This window comes from Dacryopinax primogenitus (assembly GCF_000292625.1).
Source record: "Dacryopinax primogenitus strain DJM-731 SS1 chromosome Unknown DACRYscaffold_9, whole genome shotgun sequence".
Lineage (NCBI taxonomy): Eukaryota > Fungi > Basidiomycota > Dacrymycetes > Dacrymycetales > Dacrymycetaceae > Dacryopinax > Dacryopinax primogenitus.
In genome coordinates this window covers 317,113-335,355 of record NW_024467206.1, presented here as the reverse complement: position 1 = coordinate 335,355, position 18,243 = coordinate 317,113, and the positions used below count along the sequence as shown (strand labels likewise).

The window sequence follows — 18,243 nt, the reverse complement described above, 5'->3', positions numbered from 1 at the left end:
TGCGTTGTGTTGATCTATTTGAGAGGCATGTAAATGGGTTCGCATGGAAGTCTTCTTGTTGATTCATTGAAAGAATAAGAAGTGATATGCAAATTGGTTGAACCACGACCGTATTCTCTTTTTCAGATAATGTCAATCATTGAACGTCCACAACGCTAGACCAACGAAATGAGTCATTGTTGAACGTGCGAATATTTATTAGAGTGGACCATAATGATATGAATGCGTGCTAGTCAGACACCCACAATGGTCGTAATACATGTTCCTCATTCCCGGCGCTGGCCTCCAGTTCCTCCGGCATACACACTAAGAGCCGTAGTCGTACATCGCTATTCCGTTGCTGAAGATCGTATTGCATTGTTCTGAGGGTATCGATGATCGTGTGGGATTGAGAATAATTAATAAATACGACGCCATGGCGAAAGGTTTTCCGTATGGGCAGTGTTCGTTCCGCACACCAGCCACACGCAATGAAAAATGCTTCGAGGGTTGAGAATGTGTCACTGAATGAGGTCGACCAACGTGCAATCGGAGTCTCGGCAAAATCCATATTCAACAGTGAAGTACACCTCAAAATGGGGTCGAACAGATCGCTGTAGATCGTCAGTGCGAGCGGATATTTCGCGAAATAGTTTTCACTTGAAGTTTGACTTCCGCCATGTTCGTGACACAACCCACATGAAAGGTCGTGTTAACCGATGGGCCCACTTCAGAGGGAAATATCAAGCTATGCATACCCCATAACGATAGTCTCACCTCTGAGTTCTCGACCGCGTTCCTTGCTCCATCCAGTGCCAAGGATGACAAAGTCAAGGGTATCTGAAGCTCTCCTCAGCACATATCTGTAGTAGCGAGGCGGTCCTCTTACCACCATATCCTCTGATGTAGTCGCGCTTGATCTGTCAAGGGCTCATGGTTAAGGAAGGATGCCAAAGAAATCAACATCTGCATACCTTGATCCATGGCTTTTGATAGTCATTGTACACAGACTCTCCTGCTTTCAGAACAATGCCCTCTATCCCATCGGTGTAAGGGACACATGACACCAGTGATTTGGACCAAAGTACCTTCTTTGTATTCTTCTGTCTCCCGCCTAAAGTGTTGTTGCAATCGCTGGAAGTACGCTCAAGCACAGCAACGGAGTGTTTTGGCAACTACACACCTCCAGCGAAGCAGAAGATTGTGATCCACCTAGGCCTATTGTTAGAGACCGCGCAATTCGAGTCTATGAGCAAATGAGTCTCAAGTCGGAATCTGATAGCATGACCCACAAATCCAGTTACAGGAGCAATGACCTGTTTCAACACGAATCTTCGATGCTCGTACGGTCTTCTCAACAAGCTTGTTCCATTGAGTTGTAGAATATCGAAATAGACGAGCATGAAGTGGCGGGTTTCGGAAGCGGTGCCGTTCGATACCAGTGAATCTTGACTAATCTCCTTCATAAGGCAGAACTTGAAGACCCAGTCAAAAGGGAAGCGTACGTTTCAGAAAACTCGAAGCGGGTCTCGTCCTCGCTGTCGGATATATCAGAATCGTATTTAGCCTTGCGAGGGGCCCTTCGTCGCACACCCCGGGCAGTAGCTCCGAGGATACCTCGAATGCGCCAGAATTCTGATGACGGAGTATAAGGGCACAGCATGGGGGGGACCGTGGTACGCACTGTCAATATCGGCTGACAGCTCACAATAGGCTACCATTTCTGCTTCCAGAATGGCGGAATGTATGACAGATGTTCTTGCAGTGCTTGATCCAAGACGCTCCAACAGTTTCTCATGTGCCTTGCTTCCAGGGTGTATCCCTAAAGAGGCTCGGATGATACTGATACATGCCTGAGAATAGGACAATATGATTTGTTCAGCACTCACCTGTGCGTGGCGATGCGGTCTTGCGTGCTGTCGCGTTTGCTCTTGCTAAAAATTCGGATTTGCGAACTAGCTGGCTGGGAAAAATCCACATGTATCTGCATCCTGGATAGGATCAGCGATTGATCTGTCACAAAAGACATGTCATATACCGTTCCCCGTCGTACTTCGTTTCGGCGTACACCCGTTCTGACCCGACAAGCCGGCTGAGAGCATAACTGTACGAATGGCCTTGAACGCACTTGGCAATCTTTCGTAATATTAGAATCAAGACGAAAAAGTGGAACTCCATACATACCTCTACGGGAACCCCGACCATTGGCGAAAATGGATCGAGTCGGATCCCCGGTTGGACAGATGCCTCCCATGATTCCAACTTCTCAACGGCATCGGCGACAGCATCCAGTTTACTGTTCGTCTTGTATAGGTAGCACATTTTCGGATGCCAAGCCCGCATAGCCATGTGCGGCGTAATTTCCTCGTAGGCCTTGGAATTGAAATCAATCAGCGAGGCGGACATGCTTGCTGCCGGTTGGGGATACGCCAAGGGGCGAAGGTCCTTAAGCAAGACCTGGGTCATCACCGCCGCTCCGAAAGGAGTGAGATCCCGGTATAAGTCGGAGAGGATCCGCTTAGCTGAACGTCGTTGAGGTGAAGGCGTTGAGAACTTGATATTGGACCACGGCGAGGTCGCAGCCAATTCCTCCAATAAAGAATCAGCTTCATGTATTGTCGGGTTGGTCGGATGGTCTTCACCGCTCTGGTCATACGTCAGCTGCTGATAATTGCACAGCAAAACATCATACATAAACTTCCATGAGAATCATTTGTACCTCACGTCCGAGGCAGCCCTCGTCTGAGTCCTGCCAGGTGGAAAGCCGATGCCCCCGCTTGCCGGATCCAACATCCACGACGAAGATATCCGCCAACAAACGGGAGAGTTTACTCTCCTGCAAGTTGTACTTTCTGTCTTTATCTTCGCATGGAAATAGTAAACGAAACAGAACCGCGCCTGTGCCTGGTGGCAATGGTCGATCAAGCCTTGCGATCCAAGAGTCCAATACATCAATGTGTTTCCTGAAACTGCAGGGTGCTGAACACTGAGTGGCCCTTTGCGGCTTGACCTTCGCAAACTCTTCGATAAGGCGAGCAAAGCTGACGTCCACTGTTAGCACCACACGTTACGAGTGGAAGGGACGTTCCCTCACAAATTAAAGGGAATGACATGCTCCTGGCATGTCGAGACGCGAATTGCGGCTCCATCCATGACCGGACCACGGGGAAAAGCTCAACCGGTTTAGCTAGAATACAGGTTCCATGAAGGGAGAGCCGAAGGCCAGTTGGGCGTTAGATAATTAGAAAGTCCAAATATGTACAAGTTGTACAAACTTAAGGATCCACTGGCCAAGGGGGCGCCACGGGACGCTTCAAATGCACAAGCACGCGTATCGGCCCTTCAAGTTAGCCACGTGGGATTAATTCCCGAAGACTCTGCACCCCATGAGGTAACGAACATCTGCGCTTCTCCCGATTCCCACCAACGTAAAGCTGTACAGTCGAAGGGGGGGGTGCGACCGTGTTCTGATCAATGATGTCTTCCGCTGAATGACCTGCGCTTTGACTAAAGATAATATGTGTACTGGACGAAATGGTGTGGTCGTGTCTTGGCCGTCCGAATAGTGTGATTCGATTGATCATGTATACAGGACTTCCTCGTCAAGGCAATTCTGGCCGACTCGTCATCGGATTGGCTGCTCAAAGAACCAGGCCTCTATCTACTCGCGGCGCGGCGCGGCCCTAGCTGCTTTGGAATTCGTCTGCAATGTCTGATCAAATTGTTGGGGCATGGGCAAAACAACATCAGGCGGAACCATAATATGTGCACCGACTGCCGTGCTCATCGGAATGGACGAAGAGGGACCGCCGTCCAATTATTTCTCACGGGCTGGTGATACCTGGATCTGAAATGTGCGTCCATATGTCACATGCTTTGCTGCCATTCCCTGAGTTTTGATCCTGCAGCATAAATCGATATGCCCTGCTTGTCTGGACGGGGGTGGATTCCCTTCGAGCCAATCAAGGACATGACCAAGGGATGAATGTCTTGGTCGAAAGAGTATTCATCTTTCTCTATCTGTACACATGAAAAGCCGAACGGCAGGCCTTCGCTTTGCACAGGTATGCGTACGTGAGCCAAAGACTGGATCCAATGACTGCTCACAAACGGGTTCAGAGAAGTTCACTGATATTGCACAACAAATCTACAAAGTATATTGCTTTTGAGACCTCTAGTCATACATATGGGTATGTGCGCTTGGGGAATCCGATTTGTCCTAGATATAACTCGTGACTGTTCATGCTGCTCGTGTGACTTTCCTGGGGAGGTCGGTGGTAATCCCAATAGGCATTGCGAAAAGATAATCATCAGCTTTGTTGGTTATGGCGAATCCCTCGGCACGAAGCTGCACAACAACACCATACTATCGTAAAGTATTAGACCAGCTGCAATCCGGTGTCCATAAATCACTTACAATCACTGAGAGTGGTGGGAAGTGGAAATGAGGTTGCAGGTCTTTCCCGAGAGAGACCTCTCCTCGTAAGACGCGCTTCGGAAATTGGTCTCCGACAGGCTCGATCCAATGTCGTCCCACGCCTACCATGTTCGTCACCTTTTCTGGCTTTCCAGTTGAGGTCCCAATTCCTGAGAAACCTCCTGGAGTATCAACAGTTATTTGTCGCACAATTGACACAGAAACGGCTTGAGGTGTGCCGATCCGGTCTAGTGCTGGTGCATCCCAGCACTCCAAAGAGAGCGTGTAGGATACGAAAATGCCTCTAGCATAGACAGGGGCATTGGCGAGACAAAACTAAAATCGGTATCAGAACCAAAAATGTCTTCGGTCACACAATCCTCACGGAAGAGTCGAATATCACGGTCTTCTGACCATCGATAGCCGCGCTAAATTGCTTACTGCATTGAGCCCATGTTAACATCTCAGATGCTTGCTGGAGTTGATAGCGACAAAAGCCAAAGTCAAGGCTATCAAGAGGGACAGTGTCCACTGGTCTGGTCCGAGGAAGATATAGTATCTGCAGAGTCGCTCTCGAGAACCAGTCAGATTATTCTAGTGAGAGAATCGTCGAACACTCACTGCTCGTCGGCCCAGAGACCCGGCTTCTTTATTCGTGCTGTGACGTCATATCGGATGGTCACAGGCTGTCCTCTGGAGTAGAATGTTGGCGGCAAAGCCGACTCTGGGTATAGCATGTTGCAGGTTTGGGGAATAGGAATTCGAAATGGCAGTATATGTCGTCCCGCTTTGTACATCGACACAAGACCCGACCATTGAGGAACCAGAGAATGCCCCAGATCAAGAAAGTAGGATTTGTTGGTTTGGGGGTTAACGAGAGCCCCACGCAAGCGGACTGTGATATCCTTGAACTTGTGATCCTTCTGGATCATGACAGTCACGTCACCCGAGATTAGAGCCCCCAGGCCCACAATTGGTAGACCATCTGCAATGCTGGTTGACGCAACTCGAACAGTTAGCAGGGGTGTAGTCCCCTCTGTTGTGGCACTGCAATATTGAATAGCTTCTGGCATGTCAGGAACTTGTGGTCTCGTCGCCGTACAACGGGATAACACTAAATATTGATTCTGACTGCCTTTCAGCTGCCACAAAGTACGGATTTCGGGAGACGGACTTACCGGTGTTCCTAGCTTCAGCTTCATGTCGATACCTAGTTTCATATGTGAGTATGATATACCGGAACAGGGTCGAAGATTACATGCCTCCGTGTGAAAATGTGGTGGACATCTATATACACGGTCAATATCAGTTTTGCTGGGTATTTTCTGGAGCATCGTACCTTTCTCTTCAGGTAGGAGTCATTCCTATGACTGGCCATACTGATTGGCGGGGAGCGCTGTGCTCACCCACCATGCGGCAAAACAGCAGGTAAAGAATCACCGCGTTAGGGAAATATGGACTGGCCGTGAAGTTGGACGGCCCAGTTGTCATATGATCAACAAGCCTCGCATATGTATGGCACGCGCAAAAAAGATGGAGAGGAGAGACTGCTGGAAAATGTTCAGGAAGCCTTGGTCATCGCCCTGAGGGCCTCAACGTACTCTTCCGGCCCTCGAGGGGGACTATATCCAATGCTCGCACTAAGGACGTTATGCACTCCGCGGGAATGCCGACGGATGTGTCGTAGCCGTGCACAGCATACGCTTGTGTGTCCGCCCGATTTGAGACATGGCTTATGAATCGGCCACAAGACAGCACACTTCCCTTGATACGGCGCAACGACAATTCGTTCTGATGAGTTTGATATCAAGGCAGAAATAAGTGATGTGGGTAATTTGATATGTCGTCAGAAGCAGAGTTAAGTGTGGCGGTGCGAAGAACTGGTTGATGTCGTAACGTGGCGGTGAGCCGGTACCGGCAGCTTCTGTAGAACGGACGTTGTTAACCCCTGGCTGGTCCACATTAGGCGGTGCCTTTGGATGGAAAAGGCGCATGTGTGAGTGTCTATGAGCTCATCGTTGTCAAGGGTTGTTCTCCTGGGTTCACCTGAGTCACGAAACGGCCGTTGCAATGTACAGTTTTACTTTTGCCTTAGCCATGCGATCATCTGTATCAGACGCGCCAGTCAGTTTTCGACAGCTCGGAGTCAGGCAGAGACGGTTAGTGCCACATTAGCTCTCCGGCGAGTGGAATCCCCGAGCTAAAAGCACCTGGTTCAAGCAGACTGATGCAAAGGGGTTTCAAATATTGACGGGCGCCGGACGTCCGCTATTCGGTACCGGAGGCGGACCACCCTCGGACCGAAGGCGCTACTACGTATTCGGTTTCATCAAAAAATGCATTGTCAACAAAATAAAGGTGGCCCTCTTGTGTGATCATTCAGATTGATGGATTGATTTTTTGTTCATCGCCAGCTTTAGATCACCCAAACGTGTGGTACACAGAACAGGTGTGAGTCCTCTTGGACCGATAGCATCGGTCACCGCCATGTGACGACTAAACGAACGCTGCTTGCTTGTCAACATCTGGTGACTGCTGACAATCTTCCGAGACAGATTTCCGGACTGATCGCTCTTGTTCCGGGCGAGTGCTGTCGTGTCGTCCTCGAAGATTGCTCTCGGATCTTTAACATCACAGATGTGGGTAATACCAGCTCAGCAGCCGGTCGTACATGTGTCCGCATTCTTGATTAGTCCAGAGTCATCTGATCAGTGTATCGTTTTACAGGTGCTTGGTCCAATTTGCGATTCACTCGGTACTCTATAAACGCCATTCAACCATGTCGATACCCTCATTCTCAGTTTAACTGCAGAGCAAGCCGACAATCATTAGGATATTTGCTACCCTAAAGTGCCCCGGTATGAGCGGAATACAAAAGCTACAAGTTCAGCGGTTCTGTTAGTCGTTTCAGGAGTTTGAAGCAATCGAACAATTTTGGTCATCACGCTTCAGGCCTGTTTCTTTCAAGCAGATTCCGCAAACTGAAACACCTTACTCTGTGGAAGGGTTTGAGATCAGACTTCCTTGGATGAAAGTGATATCTTTGCGATTGCATATATCCCTCCCACGTTCACTTTCGTAAACTTGTTACATGTGGTAACGCTCATCTTAGAGATTCGATAATCTTTCCTGTGGGCTCTGTCTGTATCGGTCTTCGCACAATCCCCGAGTATCACGCCCACGACGCCGATCTCTTGATCGCTTACGTTACTTTCCCTGGACACTCAGGCTTCTTGAGCAGCGCAAGAGGGTTATAAAGGCTCCGATCGTGTCAAGTGATAGGGGAATTAGTAGAGCTCTCCATAATGACAAGGCGATGCATGCAGCGACCGCCTTCCCGCTCAGCATCTTTATTACGGACTTGCCCGACGATGAGAATGGATTTGAAAGAGAGATGACAGTTTCTTTGCATCGGAGACGAATAGGTACCGACAGGAGATGCTGTGCGCTTTTATCCGCAGGTACTTCCGGGCGTGGGGTGTTAGTCAAGCAGCACGCGAATTTGAATATTGCGATCGTGAGAGCGACGACCTGAGGATCACGAGGTGTCTGGAACAGTATGAAAGGGATGAAACGAAGGGATAAAGAATAATAGTCGGCGAGGCATGAGCCGGTCAACGTTTCCATGAACGAAGATGCGGGGTGTTTCAAAACGCCAGGAACGGTCAAATGATTTATTTAAACAGAGTTGTTGATGTGGACAGCGCCCGCACATGAATCTTAATCAATCCATAGCCCCGTCGACACGGTTCTACTATCGCGAGGAGAAATATTCAAATCAAGCGAGTTGACATCATGTGTTCTAATGAAACCCTGGTGATGAGTCGTTGAGTTCGGCGACGTCGGCGGCGTCGGCAATTTCCGCAAATCAATATCCCAAGCGGAAATGAGGTACAGTATCCGATGGAGAGGTGGGATCGAGAGCGCCACACACAGCATTCGAGAGGACGCACAGAGTGCTCAACTGATACTATACAGAGGAGAAACAGTAATCCAGGGACTTGAGCTTCAGAACATAGTCCGATGACACTATTGCTCCTGGGAAAGAGAGCTATTTTCGGATAGGCACCCGCAGAACAAGCCCTGCATAGTCGCGGGCATCCGCAGGCAGATTCGTTGTCCTTTGCTCGTGTGTCTTCAGGACACCCAAACAGCGCGAAGACATCGAGTAGAATGATTGCTAGTTTGAATGCTATCAAAGTCTGCGCAGGATCGACCAAGACAAGCAGTTGGCTGGAAGCGTCGCCGAGCTAAACCAGTATTCGAGAGGCCTGAGCAGAACAAGCAGATACCACGGGGGCAGGACACACGCAGTTGGAAGACGTCGAGTAGAACCATTGTTTATTTGCGACTTGCGTACACCCACAACCGTCGTTCAATCCGTATACGCGCCCACATTCGCCGGCTTCGCGACACATCAGCACGTTTTCTACACCAACCAGGCAAGATACACATACCGCAACATCCCTCGCATACCTGTACAGCACCCCTCTCTTAACCTTGAATTCCCTCGGTCCGTTCTTCTTCCACTCCTCGTACCTCTTCTCTTCCTCCTCCTTACTCACACCCCAATCGATAACCTTCCTTTCCGCATCAATGACGATGCTATCGCCATCCTTGACGAGCGCGATCGGTCCTCCCAAGAACGCTTCGGGACAAACGTGGCCGATGATGAACCCGTGACTGGCGCCCGAGAATCGCCCGTCAGTGATGAGCGCTGTCTTCCCTCCCAGGCCGGCGCCCATCAGCGCCCCTGTGGGACCGAGCATCTCCGGCATGCCGGGCGCGCCCTTGGGCCCTTGGTAGCGGAAGATACACACGCTGCCGGCGGTGATGTCGCCTCTGTGCAGGGCGGGGTAGAAGTCGTCCAAGCTGCATGTATGCGTCAGTGCGGTTCGGGAAAGCAGAGAATAGAGATTACGCACTGGTCAAACACTCGCGCATGACCCTCGAACTTGAGCCCCTCCTTGCCCGTGATCTTCGCCACCGCCGTGTCGGGGCACAAGTTGCCTTTCAAGATGGTGATATGCCCCGTGGGCTTGAGGGGCTTCTCAAGCGGGCGGACAACGTCCTGTTTCTCAAAGTCCAAGTCTGGGGCATGGGCGACGTTCTCCGCCTGGGTCTTTCCCGTGACGGTGATGCAGTCTCCGTGCAGGAGGTTCGTGTTCTTCAGGAGGTACTTGAGGAGCGCGGGGATCCCACCGACCTTGTGCAAGTCCTCCATATAGTACTTCCCGCTCGGCTTCAGGTCGGCAAGGTACGGCGTCCGCTCGCCAATCGTCTGGAAATCGTCGATCGTGAACGGCACGTCGGCAGAGCGGGCGATCGCGAGGAGATGCAGAACGGCGTTCGTGCTCCCGCCGATGACGTGCACGAGTGTGACGGCGTTCTCGAGCGCTTTGCGCGTGATGATGTCCCGCGGCTTGAGGTCGAGGGCGAGTAGGTTCTTCATGTACTTGGCGGCCATAATGCACTCGCGTTTCTTCTCTGCGGGCGGGTCAGTACCGGATAGTATCTCTAGAGCTCCGGGGACATACCGGGATAGACAGCAGGCGTAGAGGCAGAGTAGGGCAGGGAGATACCCATGACTTCGAGCGACGTCGACATGGTATTAGCGGTGTACATGCCTCCGCACCCTCCCGGCCCAGGACAGGCATAACGAACAATATCGAAGTACTCTTCGTCGTTCATCTTTCCAGTTTCGTACGCGCCTGGAATGCATATACGTCAGCTTGCTCAGCAATAATATACAGTGAGGGGAGAAGAGATGCGCACCCCACGCTTCGAGCGTATCGCTGATATTCACGCTCTCGCCTTTCTTCTTCCCCTGCCAAGGACAGTCGACGTGCCGTACACCAGTCTGGATCGTGCCCCCGTAAACGATGATCGTGGGCCTGTTGTGGCGCACAGCGGCCATCGTACAGCCAGGCATGTTCTTGTCACACCCGGGGAGGGAGATGTTACCGTCGTAAAATTGGCCCATGGTGATCTGACCAGGATCACAGAATCAGCAACTGCACAACAAGCATGGAGTAAATAGGGAAGGGAAGACTGACAGACTCGATCGTATCAGCGATCTGGTCCCTCGAAGGGAGCGAATAGTGCATCCCATCAGTACCCATAGTGATCGCGTCCGAAATGCCAACAGTACTGGCCATCAGCCCAACAAGGCCCTCAGCCTGGCATCCCTCCTTGACAGCCTTGGCGAGGTCGAGCTGTGCTAGGTTAGCTCGTGCTCCAAATGTACAGGTAAGAATGTGGAAGACGCACCAAGTGCGAGTTGCACGGATTGCCTTCCCACCAGATGGGGGAGATCCCAATCTGCGGTTTCTGCATGTCCGCCTCTTGCAGTCCCACGGCATACACTGTTCCCTGTCAGATCGTCCTTGCAGAGTGAGAGTACAACGCGGGGATGGACATACACATGGCCTGGGCACTCCCACGCTGTTTTTCGAGCGTAACCTGCCTCGAGATGCGATTGAGGATGGCATCCTTTGGCGGCTCATTAGGGCGCAACGTAGGGTGTCTATACGCTATGAGTCGTAGCAGGAAAGAAAGTAAATTACGCACATCTCGACGCCGTCTGACATGGTCGGTTGAGGTGAAGAGGTGAAAGATGGTCGTCAACTGTCAACGGATGGCCTGTTTCTCCCTTCCCCCTTCCCTTGTGTCCAATGTTCGGTATTCGGCCCACCTGTCCTCCAGCATAGATGCGGGCCGAGTTCCCTCCCCTTCTCTCCGTGCGGAGAAGTTGCAGTTGAGCAGGCCTCGGCCAACGGAGGTTGACCATACAGAGCCATTCATCCGGGTCAATTCCCTTGCGCCCTCTAGCAAAATGACAGTCACGTGAACCTTGGGTCCGACCTGTCGGAAGGAGTCAGAAGGACACCACGCGATTGGCTCACAGACCTCGGGTGGATGATACACCGTCCAATTAGGTTACCGCTTTTAGATGCACGTTATTAATATTCTTGTCATGTCGAAACGGACGGGTGAGCGAGGCGCAACGCTAACGAGGTTTATCCTCCTATTCTAGCTTCGGTCCATCGAATACCCTCCCATTCACTACTTAGAACAGGTAATACACCACCTCGCACAGCGGTATTCTGCGCCTCATGTCTCCGTGTCCGTATAGCCGGCCGCTGGCGGACTGGCGGGTGTGGCCTCTGGATGTGCGGAAGGATCAAGGTCGGGCCGATCAGCGAGACAGAGAGTGCCGAATGCCTGGATCTGTTCGTAAGAAACGCATGCTCACGCCGCCTGTCTGCACGTGCATGTTTCTCGGTGATCGTCCCATTATTGCACCTTGCTTGGAGATACTGCACGTATCTGAACACAAACAGATGATATGTAGATTCGATGTACTGGATGGATATGCTACAATGGATTTGGTCATGATATCGTTTGCTTAGCCTCCTTCCCCTCCACCCGTCCCTCATTTCCCCTCCTCCAAACTCCCATAATCCGTCCCATCCTCACTGTCAACCTCCACGACCACCTCGCCCACCTCGGTCCTATCCTCGTCCTCCTCCCCTTTCGCCCACACATTCCCCCTCCTTCTCCTCAGGCAAATCCATCCACCCCGCAGTCCAAAACCCTTCCCACACGCCTACGGTCGCCAATAGGCAGAGGATCATCGCCAGTGGCATCCACCTCAGTCCTCCAGCAGAGTTCACGAACCCTACTACGACCGGCGCTCCCCCCGACCCTAGGACGCCAGCCGTGAGCAGCACGGACGTCGCGCTGTCGACCTGCGATGGGATGAGATGCGCACATACGGTCGTTATGACCGTCGGGATTGCTGGGCCTAGGAAGAACCCGAAGAGAGCGACAAGTATCCCGTCGGCGAGGATGCTGTCCGACGCTTGCAGGGCGACGAGCATCGTCGTCCCTATCAGTAGGTAGAAGGTGAGCAGGAACCGGGGAGAGTAGCGCCGTGCCAGGTCGGCAAGGAAGGTACGGGAGAGCGCTTGTCCCGCCCAGTAGCCGGTGAGGACGTACTGCATCCTCGCGGGTGGACCGCCTCGGATGTCGCACATGAACACGCCGATCCAGGTTGTTATTATGTCTTCTGCTGAGTAGGCCTGGACGCTGGTGAGTACTAATCTTGCTAGTTAGGGGGAAGACGTACGAGAGCCTGAAGTATCCCGCCGCAGATGACGACGGGGTTTATGGCTACTTTCAGCCACCTTTTAACGCTGTTCTGTTCTGCGCCATCCTCGTGTTTCGGGCTCTTATAATCGCCAAACAACATCCACACGAGGGGGAGATCAAGCAGAGCGAGCGCGAGAGGCACCCAGAAATACACATCCCATTCCCATTCTCTTACGATGAGACCGCTCACCAGGAAAGGCTGGATGAGTGCGCCCAGCCCCTCGCCAGCGAAGACGAAGGACATGAGCGCGGGCGCGTGGAAGTGCGCGATGTACGTTGCTAGGGCGGGTTCTAGCGCGCCGCTCGCTAAGCCGGTGAGGGCGATGGAGAGAAGTACGACTGCCCACGGAGGGGCGAAGAGGGGGAGAGTAGATGAGAGTGCGAGAAGCGCGCTGGAGCCCTTTGGGTATGTGAGCACGGGGAGCGGAGGGAAGAGGGAAACACGTACGTAGAGAAGTAACGGGAGGCCGAAGGAGTGCACTGCAAATGGCGCAGATGCGGTGCCGACGCCCCTTCCCAGGGCATCGACAAGCGTGACGAAGCCCACAGCGCGGTAGCTTAGCCCATAGGCGAGCTGCATCGACTCCAATAGGGAGCCCAGGGCGGCTTCTGCCATGCCAATCTGGAGCTCAAGGAAGAAAGCGAGCAAGACACGGACATTGTCCAAGTGCGTCTTTTTGATTGTATTAGTGAGAGTGTAGCTGCGTGCACTCGGTCGACGCGGGAGGAGAAGTGCGCGTTCATTTCGTATAGGTATGGGTGTTGTGCCCGTCATGTACCACCGAAGAGTCCTTTCTAGAAATGTGTAGGCTTCCGATAGTCAAAGTGCATGTATGTTGTACTACTTGAGTGACAACAACAGATTAATGGCTTGTAACAAGTCTGGCTGTGCAAAGGTCTCCTTGTAAAGATTAATGTACTCCGCCGCTCTTGGTGGAAAGGACGAGAGCCGACAAAATATGAATACGAGTGGCTGTGTGATCTAGATTCCTCGATGGGCGCTTCCGGTGTTGGCCGATCCGCCGGCCATGGCGGCATCGGCCTCGGCACACGGACTTATCCCAAGCCTCCCTTTGGCATGACCCCCGCAGCCCCAACTGGCTGTTCATCATTCACTGAGAAATCAATTGTTGAACAATGGAGAACAAACGGGCAGAGCCTTACAAATGCGTTCTGCATTACTCATGACCATTCACTTTCAACCATTGATCCACCTCTTCCCGAGACCGCGCCAACCATTGCGCACGGCTCCTCACTTCCTCCAAACCCTGGGCAAGAATAAGCTTGTACTGTTCCGTCTCCTTCCCCTCAAAGAACCGCTCCACAGCTCTGGCGTCTTCCTCCCGCGCAAAGGAGCTAAAGCTAGCCTGTACAAGCAGGTTGAACGAATGGCTCCCATCAAGTCGCTGAACGAGGGTGTCATAGTTCTCCTGGAAGTACGCCCACAGCAGCCGGATGCCTTCCGGGTTATTAGAGAGCCCTGAGAAGAAGGCCGCATAGTCTGGTGTCCCGTAAGCGACGGCGTCACATTATCACACCAGCCTAGAATGCCTACCCTGGGTTTTCACCTCGTCCGTGAGTATCAGATCGAGCGTCTTGCGCAACAACGCGGGGTCCTCGGGGGCGCACATCCCAAACAGCGCCGCTGTTTTCTCAGAGGGCGTCTTCGGACGGCGGTACATCTCCCGCGCCTTGGCCCACTCCCGTTCCCCACCTTTTGCTACTGCGCCACAGAAGATCGTCGTTTCGAGGTCTGCTGGGATCAGGGATGAATCATCTGACTCGACGAGGAGCGAGAACCGCCCCTGGATCTGTTTCATTGTCCTACTGGAGTCAGCTGGTCGGATTCACAAGTAGCTAGAGACCTACTCAGGATCCTCCCCACTGGAAGCGCCGCGAATAGCAGTGGACCGCCAGCGTATAAGCTCAGGCGGGTCGTCAGGCGACGACTCGAATCCAAGTTTCTTCACCAACGGGCCGAATAACGACCGAACGAAGGCTTTCAGGTTATCACGAACAGACTTCGGCTCGTCCCACCATGATTCCTGAACCGTGATAAGGGCCGAGGCGATCTGGGCCCATACGAAATAGTCGTCATCATCACGCAGCTTGTTGATCAGGTCTAGGGCGGCGGTCATGCTGCTGTACCCTGCACGGCCAAGCACAAACGCGTCGGTGACGAGGCCGAGGCGATCTGTGGGAGAAAGCGAGGTGCGTTTTCGGGCGGCTTCATCCCCGAGCCTGGCAAGATGTTCTTCAGAATAGAGAACATGATCTGATAAAGGATAAGAGTGATATTCAGGATATCCAATACGCGCACTTACAAGGTCCGATCGTTCCCGAATTCAGCTTGTACAGAGAGCCTGCAACGTTGGGTATATCAAACGTCATCTCCCGCTCTTTCAAGATGACTGCGTTATCACAGCATTCCTGACCGTTCGGATATTCAACGGCACATGCCAGATCGTCGTGTCTTCCTCTGGTTTGACATCGTTCGTAGCTAGGAATCGATTCTGTTTGACGTGTATACCGGTCCGGGTCTCTTCAACCGTGATCAACGGGAACCCGACCTTAAGGACCCAATTGGACATAAGGCCCTCGACATCCACTCCGCTTGCTGTCGTAATGCCTTGCCACAGATCGGCGGTTAAGGTGTTTCCATAAAGGTGAGCCTTGAGATATGCGGAGACTCCTTTGAAGAACATATCTTCTCCAATCATAGAGTAGAGCATGCGCAGGACAGAAGCCCCCTCTAAGGGCATTGTTAGCTCGTTATATGCGCTGGCGAGTAGAACATCATACTTGAATATGAGACATTGTCAAAGATTTGGTTGATCGCCTTCTCTTCAGGACACGGTACCTCTATCGGGTGGGAAGAGCGCAAGGCGTTGAGAGAAAGCGCGGCGCTAATATGGGAATGGATGAACCCACGATCCGCATGCCATTCTGGGTGCAGCTGAAACGGTCGTCAGATGGACGCCACACAGTATAAGAAACAAGGACGAACTCTCCGAAGAATAATCAGGTCGCCCATCAGCGTAGCAAAAGCCTCGTTAAGCCACAGGTTATCCCACCATTTCCTTGTCACGATGTTGCCAAACCATTGATGGGCCACCTCATGGGCGATGACGCGCGTCACGATCGGCTTCGTACGCAGACCATCCTTCTCTTCATCGTACAGATAAGCATCTGTGCGGCCGATCATGAGTCCCCAGTTCTCCATTGCCCCGAAGTCGAAGTCGTCGACAGCCAGAGTGTCCAATTTAGGAAGAGGATACGGGATGTCAAAGATCTCCTCGTACATGGGTAAGACGCGAGCGGTAACGTCCAGTGCGAGACGAGCTTGTGAAATGTGCTGCTTCGTAGTATAGACGCGCATAATAGTATCTTTTCCGGTGATGGCCGACGTGTGGATCCGTTCGAGGAACTCAAAGGGACCATTGGCGAATGCGACCAGGTAGGTTGACATGTTCGGGGTGGTGGAGAACGTCGTTGCAGTCCATTCTCCCGACTTTGATCCAAGTTGAATGCTCGGAAAGACAACACTTGACAGCGTCGAGTCGGTTACCTTGCGGGTAGCCGCGACATCCATGTTGCTCAGACTGACAGTTCCGGAGCGGGAGATCATGGTGATGTCGAATCGAGCCTTGAAAGCCGGTTGATCCCAGCACGGGAACGCCTTTCTAGCGGCAGTAGGTTCGAACTGTGTAACGGCGTACGTAGCTCTCGTCCCTTCGTAATCATGGTTGCACTTGTAGTATCCGGTCAAAGAGTCCCTAGTAGACTGTGAGTCCGACGAAAACGTACATATGGTAATCATCGCACGAGAGAAGCCCATGGAATGTTAGTCCTAGCCTCGCGGTCGTTCCTGCAGATACCGATTTCTCGAATGTGATCGTTGCACGTTCCAAGTTCGCGTCAATATTGATATTACTGGCAGACTGGACTTGCTTGCCGTCACCGTCAATGGGCGTATGGATGAATAACACAGCTTGCACGATCGTCAGAGGCTTTGAGACATTCAAGACGAGAGTACTCGTCTTCGCCTTGACTTCAAGACAAGGACCCTAATTTAGAGTGCACTGCGCGTGAGCAAGGCAGTGAATGAACATGTGTGTGCAGCTGAATTCCATATGCTATATAGGTACAAAGGGCAACATGAGTTGACTGCTCTGAATGTTTGCAACTGTGAAGTCCCAATTTTGGGGGACAAAAATCAGGCTATCAGCTCATGTATGCACATGGGTCAATGCAGTATATAGCTGGCCATGAGAGAAGACATCAGTGTGACAGTCTAGTACTGTCTTAATCAAGGGTGAGCCCTTGACAGCTATGAAAAGTAGTTGCATAAGCAAGACAAAGTGGCAGTTGTGTGCAAATCACTGTCCAGCTTGAATGTTGTGGTTGAAATGCAAAATGGATGTGGGGAATACAGAAGAGCTCTCTGCTCAGCTCACCATTAGGTGCTAGCAGTCATACCTGAACAAAGTGTTGATTGAGTTTTTCAAGAACTACTCTGGCATTCTTGACCAAGTGCTTTGCCACTGACAGGTTCCTCATGAGCAGGCAAATTGCCCCCACTTTGAATGTGAGGGCATGCAGAGGAATCCCTGGCATGGTGAGCATGTTTAAGTATTCAGGCATTTGTTCTTCATTATCCAGATCCAGGGCTTCTCCATCTTTGATTGAGTCAAGGCTAGTGTAAACTACTGCAAAAGTTGTGAGTGTTCTTTTTTTTTTTGCTTTGAGTCAGAAGACCTTCATCTGATTGCAGCAACTCCAATGTCTGTGCATTGAATGTATCCACCATTGCATTATGGGGGCTGAGAAATGCTCGAGTTAAACACTGGACAGGGTCTTCCAGAATATGTGGTCAAAGCATAGGAATTGGTCCTCTGTTATTAGGTGGGAGAAGTACCACTGACACTGGGTAAGTGTTAGGGCAACACAGGCTGACTAAGTCTGCTCACCTAAGAGTGCCAAGAGTCTAAGCAGGCAACAAGGAAGTGGAGTAGACCTGATGACTAAGACCTATCTACAGTATAGGTACCTGTGGATGATCCTAAGAGACCAAGTCTGAAGAGACAGTCCTCAGGCAGAGTAGGCCTTATATTTATACCTCTGTGGTGGAACCTGCTAGAACATCTTGCTTACTCAGCCTAGTCAGGTGATCAGGTCATATGACCAAGGATGAGGTCATATGAGGTCATGCACAGCCATGCACAGCAGGTCACCTGACCATCCAATCCTTCCAGCAGGTTCCAGCACATGCCAAGGTATACCAGCTACTTCCATGTCATAAAGGCTTAGTCATGTCTCTTGACCAAGCAATGAGCTGGTGCCCTGACAGCAGAATAACACACCTGCCAACTTGTGAAAGCTCATGTGTGTGGTCATTATTTGTGACCATATCTGCTAAGCCATTGTACACTTCTGCTTGGATTGTTCTTTGGTTAAATTCAATCCAACGCAGGTGTGCTTGCTCCACACAGGCCCAGGCATTGACAATGAACTGCTGGAATAGCCTTCCACAGTGGAAAAGGTGGAATGCCCATGGAAGGTTGCAGAAATGAAGGTGGTAGCAAAAATACTCCATTTCTGTGACCTTTGTTTCTTGGGACATTCCCTGGACTTCTGCATCATCTTCTTGCTCATCTTCCAGCCCATCTTCCTTGCCTGATTGTGCTGTACAG

General features: G+C 51.6%; 4 protein-coding genes across 4 annotated transcripts; all 4 read right to left on the bottom strand.

The window, feature by feature from the left end:
• Positions 1-218: 218 nt before the first annotated feature.
• On the bottom strand, positions 219-3,140 carry DACRYDRAFT_116224 (DNA ligase/mRNA capping enzyme). Its single transcript, XM_040770162.1, has 15 exons — positions 3,074-3,140; positions 2,672-3,020; positions 2,164-2,625; positions 2,018-2,115; positions 1,869-1,970; positions 1,664-1,821; positions 1,485-1,614; positions 1,272-1,431; positions 1,163-1,225; positions 1,068-1,113; positions 954-1,015; positions 869-899; positions 757-819; positions 640-707; positions 219-593 (listed from the first exon to the last, which is right to left on the bottom strand). The coding sequence occupies exons 1-15, from the start codon at positions 3,130-3,132 to the stop codon at positions 501-503; spliced, it is 1,944 nt and encodes a 647-aa protein (XP_040628668.1). The 5' UTR covers positions 3,133-3,140; the 3' UTR covers positions 219-500.
• Positions 3,141-4,219: 1,079 nt separating this feature from the next.
• DACRYDRAFT_100092 (uncharacterized protein) lies at positions 4,220-5,946 on the bottom strand (the record flags this gene model as incomplete). The annotated part of the gene is made up of 7 exons (XM_040767421.1): positions 5,736-5,946; positions 5,659-5,683; positions 5,575-5,606; positions 5,018-5,523; positions 4,782-4,968; positions 4,397-4,732; positions 4,220-4,345 (listed from the first exon to the last, which is right to left on the bottom strand). The coding sequence occupies exons 1-7, from the start codon at positions 5,772-5,774 to the stop codon at positions 4,220-4,222; spliced, it is 1,251 nt and encodes a 416-aa protein (XP_040628667.1). The 5' UTR covers positions 5,775-5,946.
• A 2,775-nt stretch (positions 5,947-8,721) lies between these two features.
• DACRYDRAFT_22169 (dihydroxy-acid and 6-phosphogluconate dehydratase) lies at positions 8,722-11,017 on the bottom strand. Its single transcript, XM_040772712.1, has 9 exons — positions 10,967-11,017; positions 10,819-10,922; positions 10,667-10,761; positions 10,453-10,611; positions 10,172-10,385; positions 9,934-10,107; positions 9,322-9,883; positions 8,854-9,268; positions 8,722-8,801 (listed from the first exon to the last, which is right to left on the bottom strand). Exons 1-9 carry the CDS (start codon positions 10,984-10,986, stop codon positions 8,772-8,774), a joined length of 1,773 nt encoding a protein of 590 aa, XP_040628666.1. The 5' UTR covers positions 10,987-11,017; the 3' UTR covers positions 8,722-8,771.
• A 2,711-nt stretch (positions 11,018-13,728) lies between these two features.
• On the bottom strand, positions 13,729-17,167 carry DACRYDRAFT_94798 (Metalloprotease; the record flags this gene model as incomplete). The annotated part of the gene is made up of 8 exons (XM_040777245.1): positions 13,729-14,051; positions 14,106-14,374; positions 14,420-14,825; positions 14,875-14,947; positions 14,974-15,302; positions 15,353-15,506; positions 15,558-16,326; positions 17,100-17,167. 8 exons carry the CDS (start codon positions 17,165-17,167, stop codon positions 13,729-13,731), a joined length of 2,391 nt encoding a protein of 796 aa, XP_040628665.1.
• Between the last annotated feature and the right edge of the window lie 1,076 nt (positions 17,168-18,243).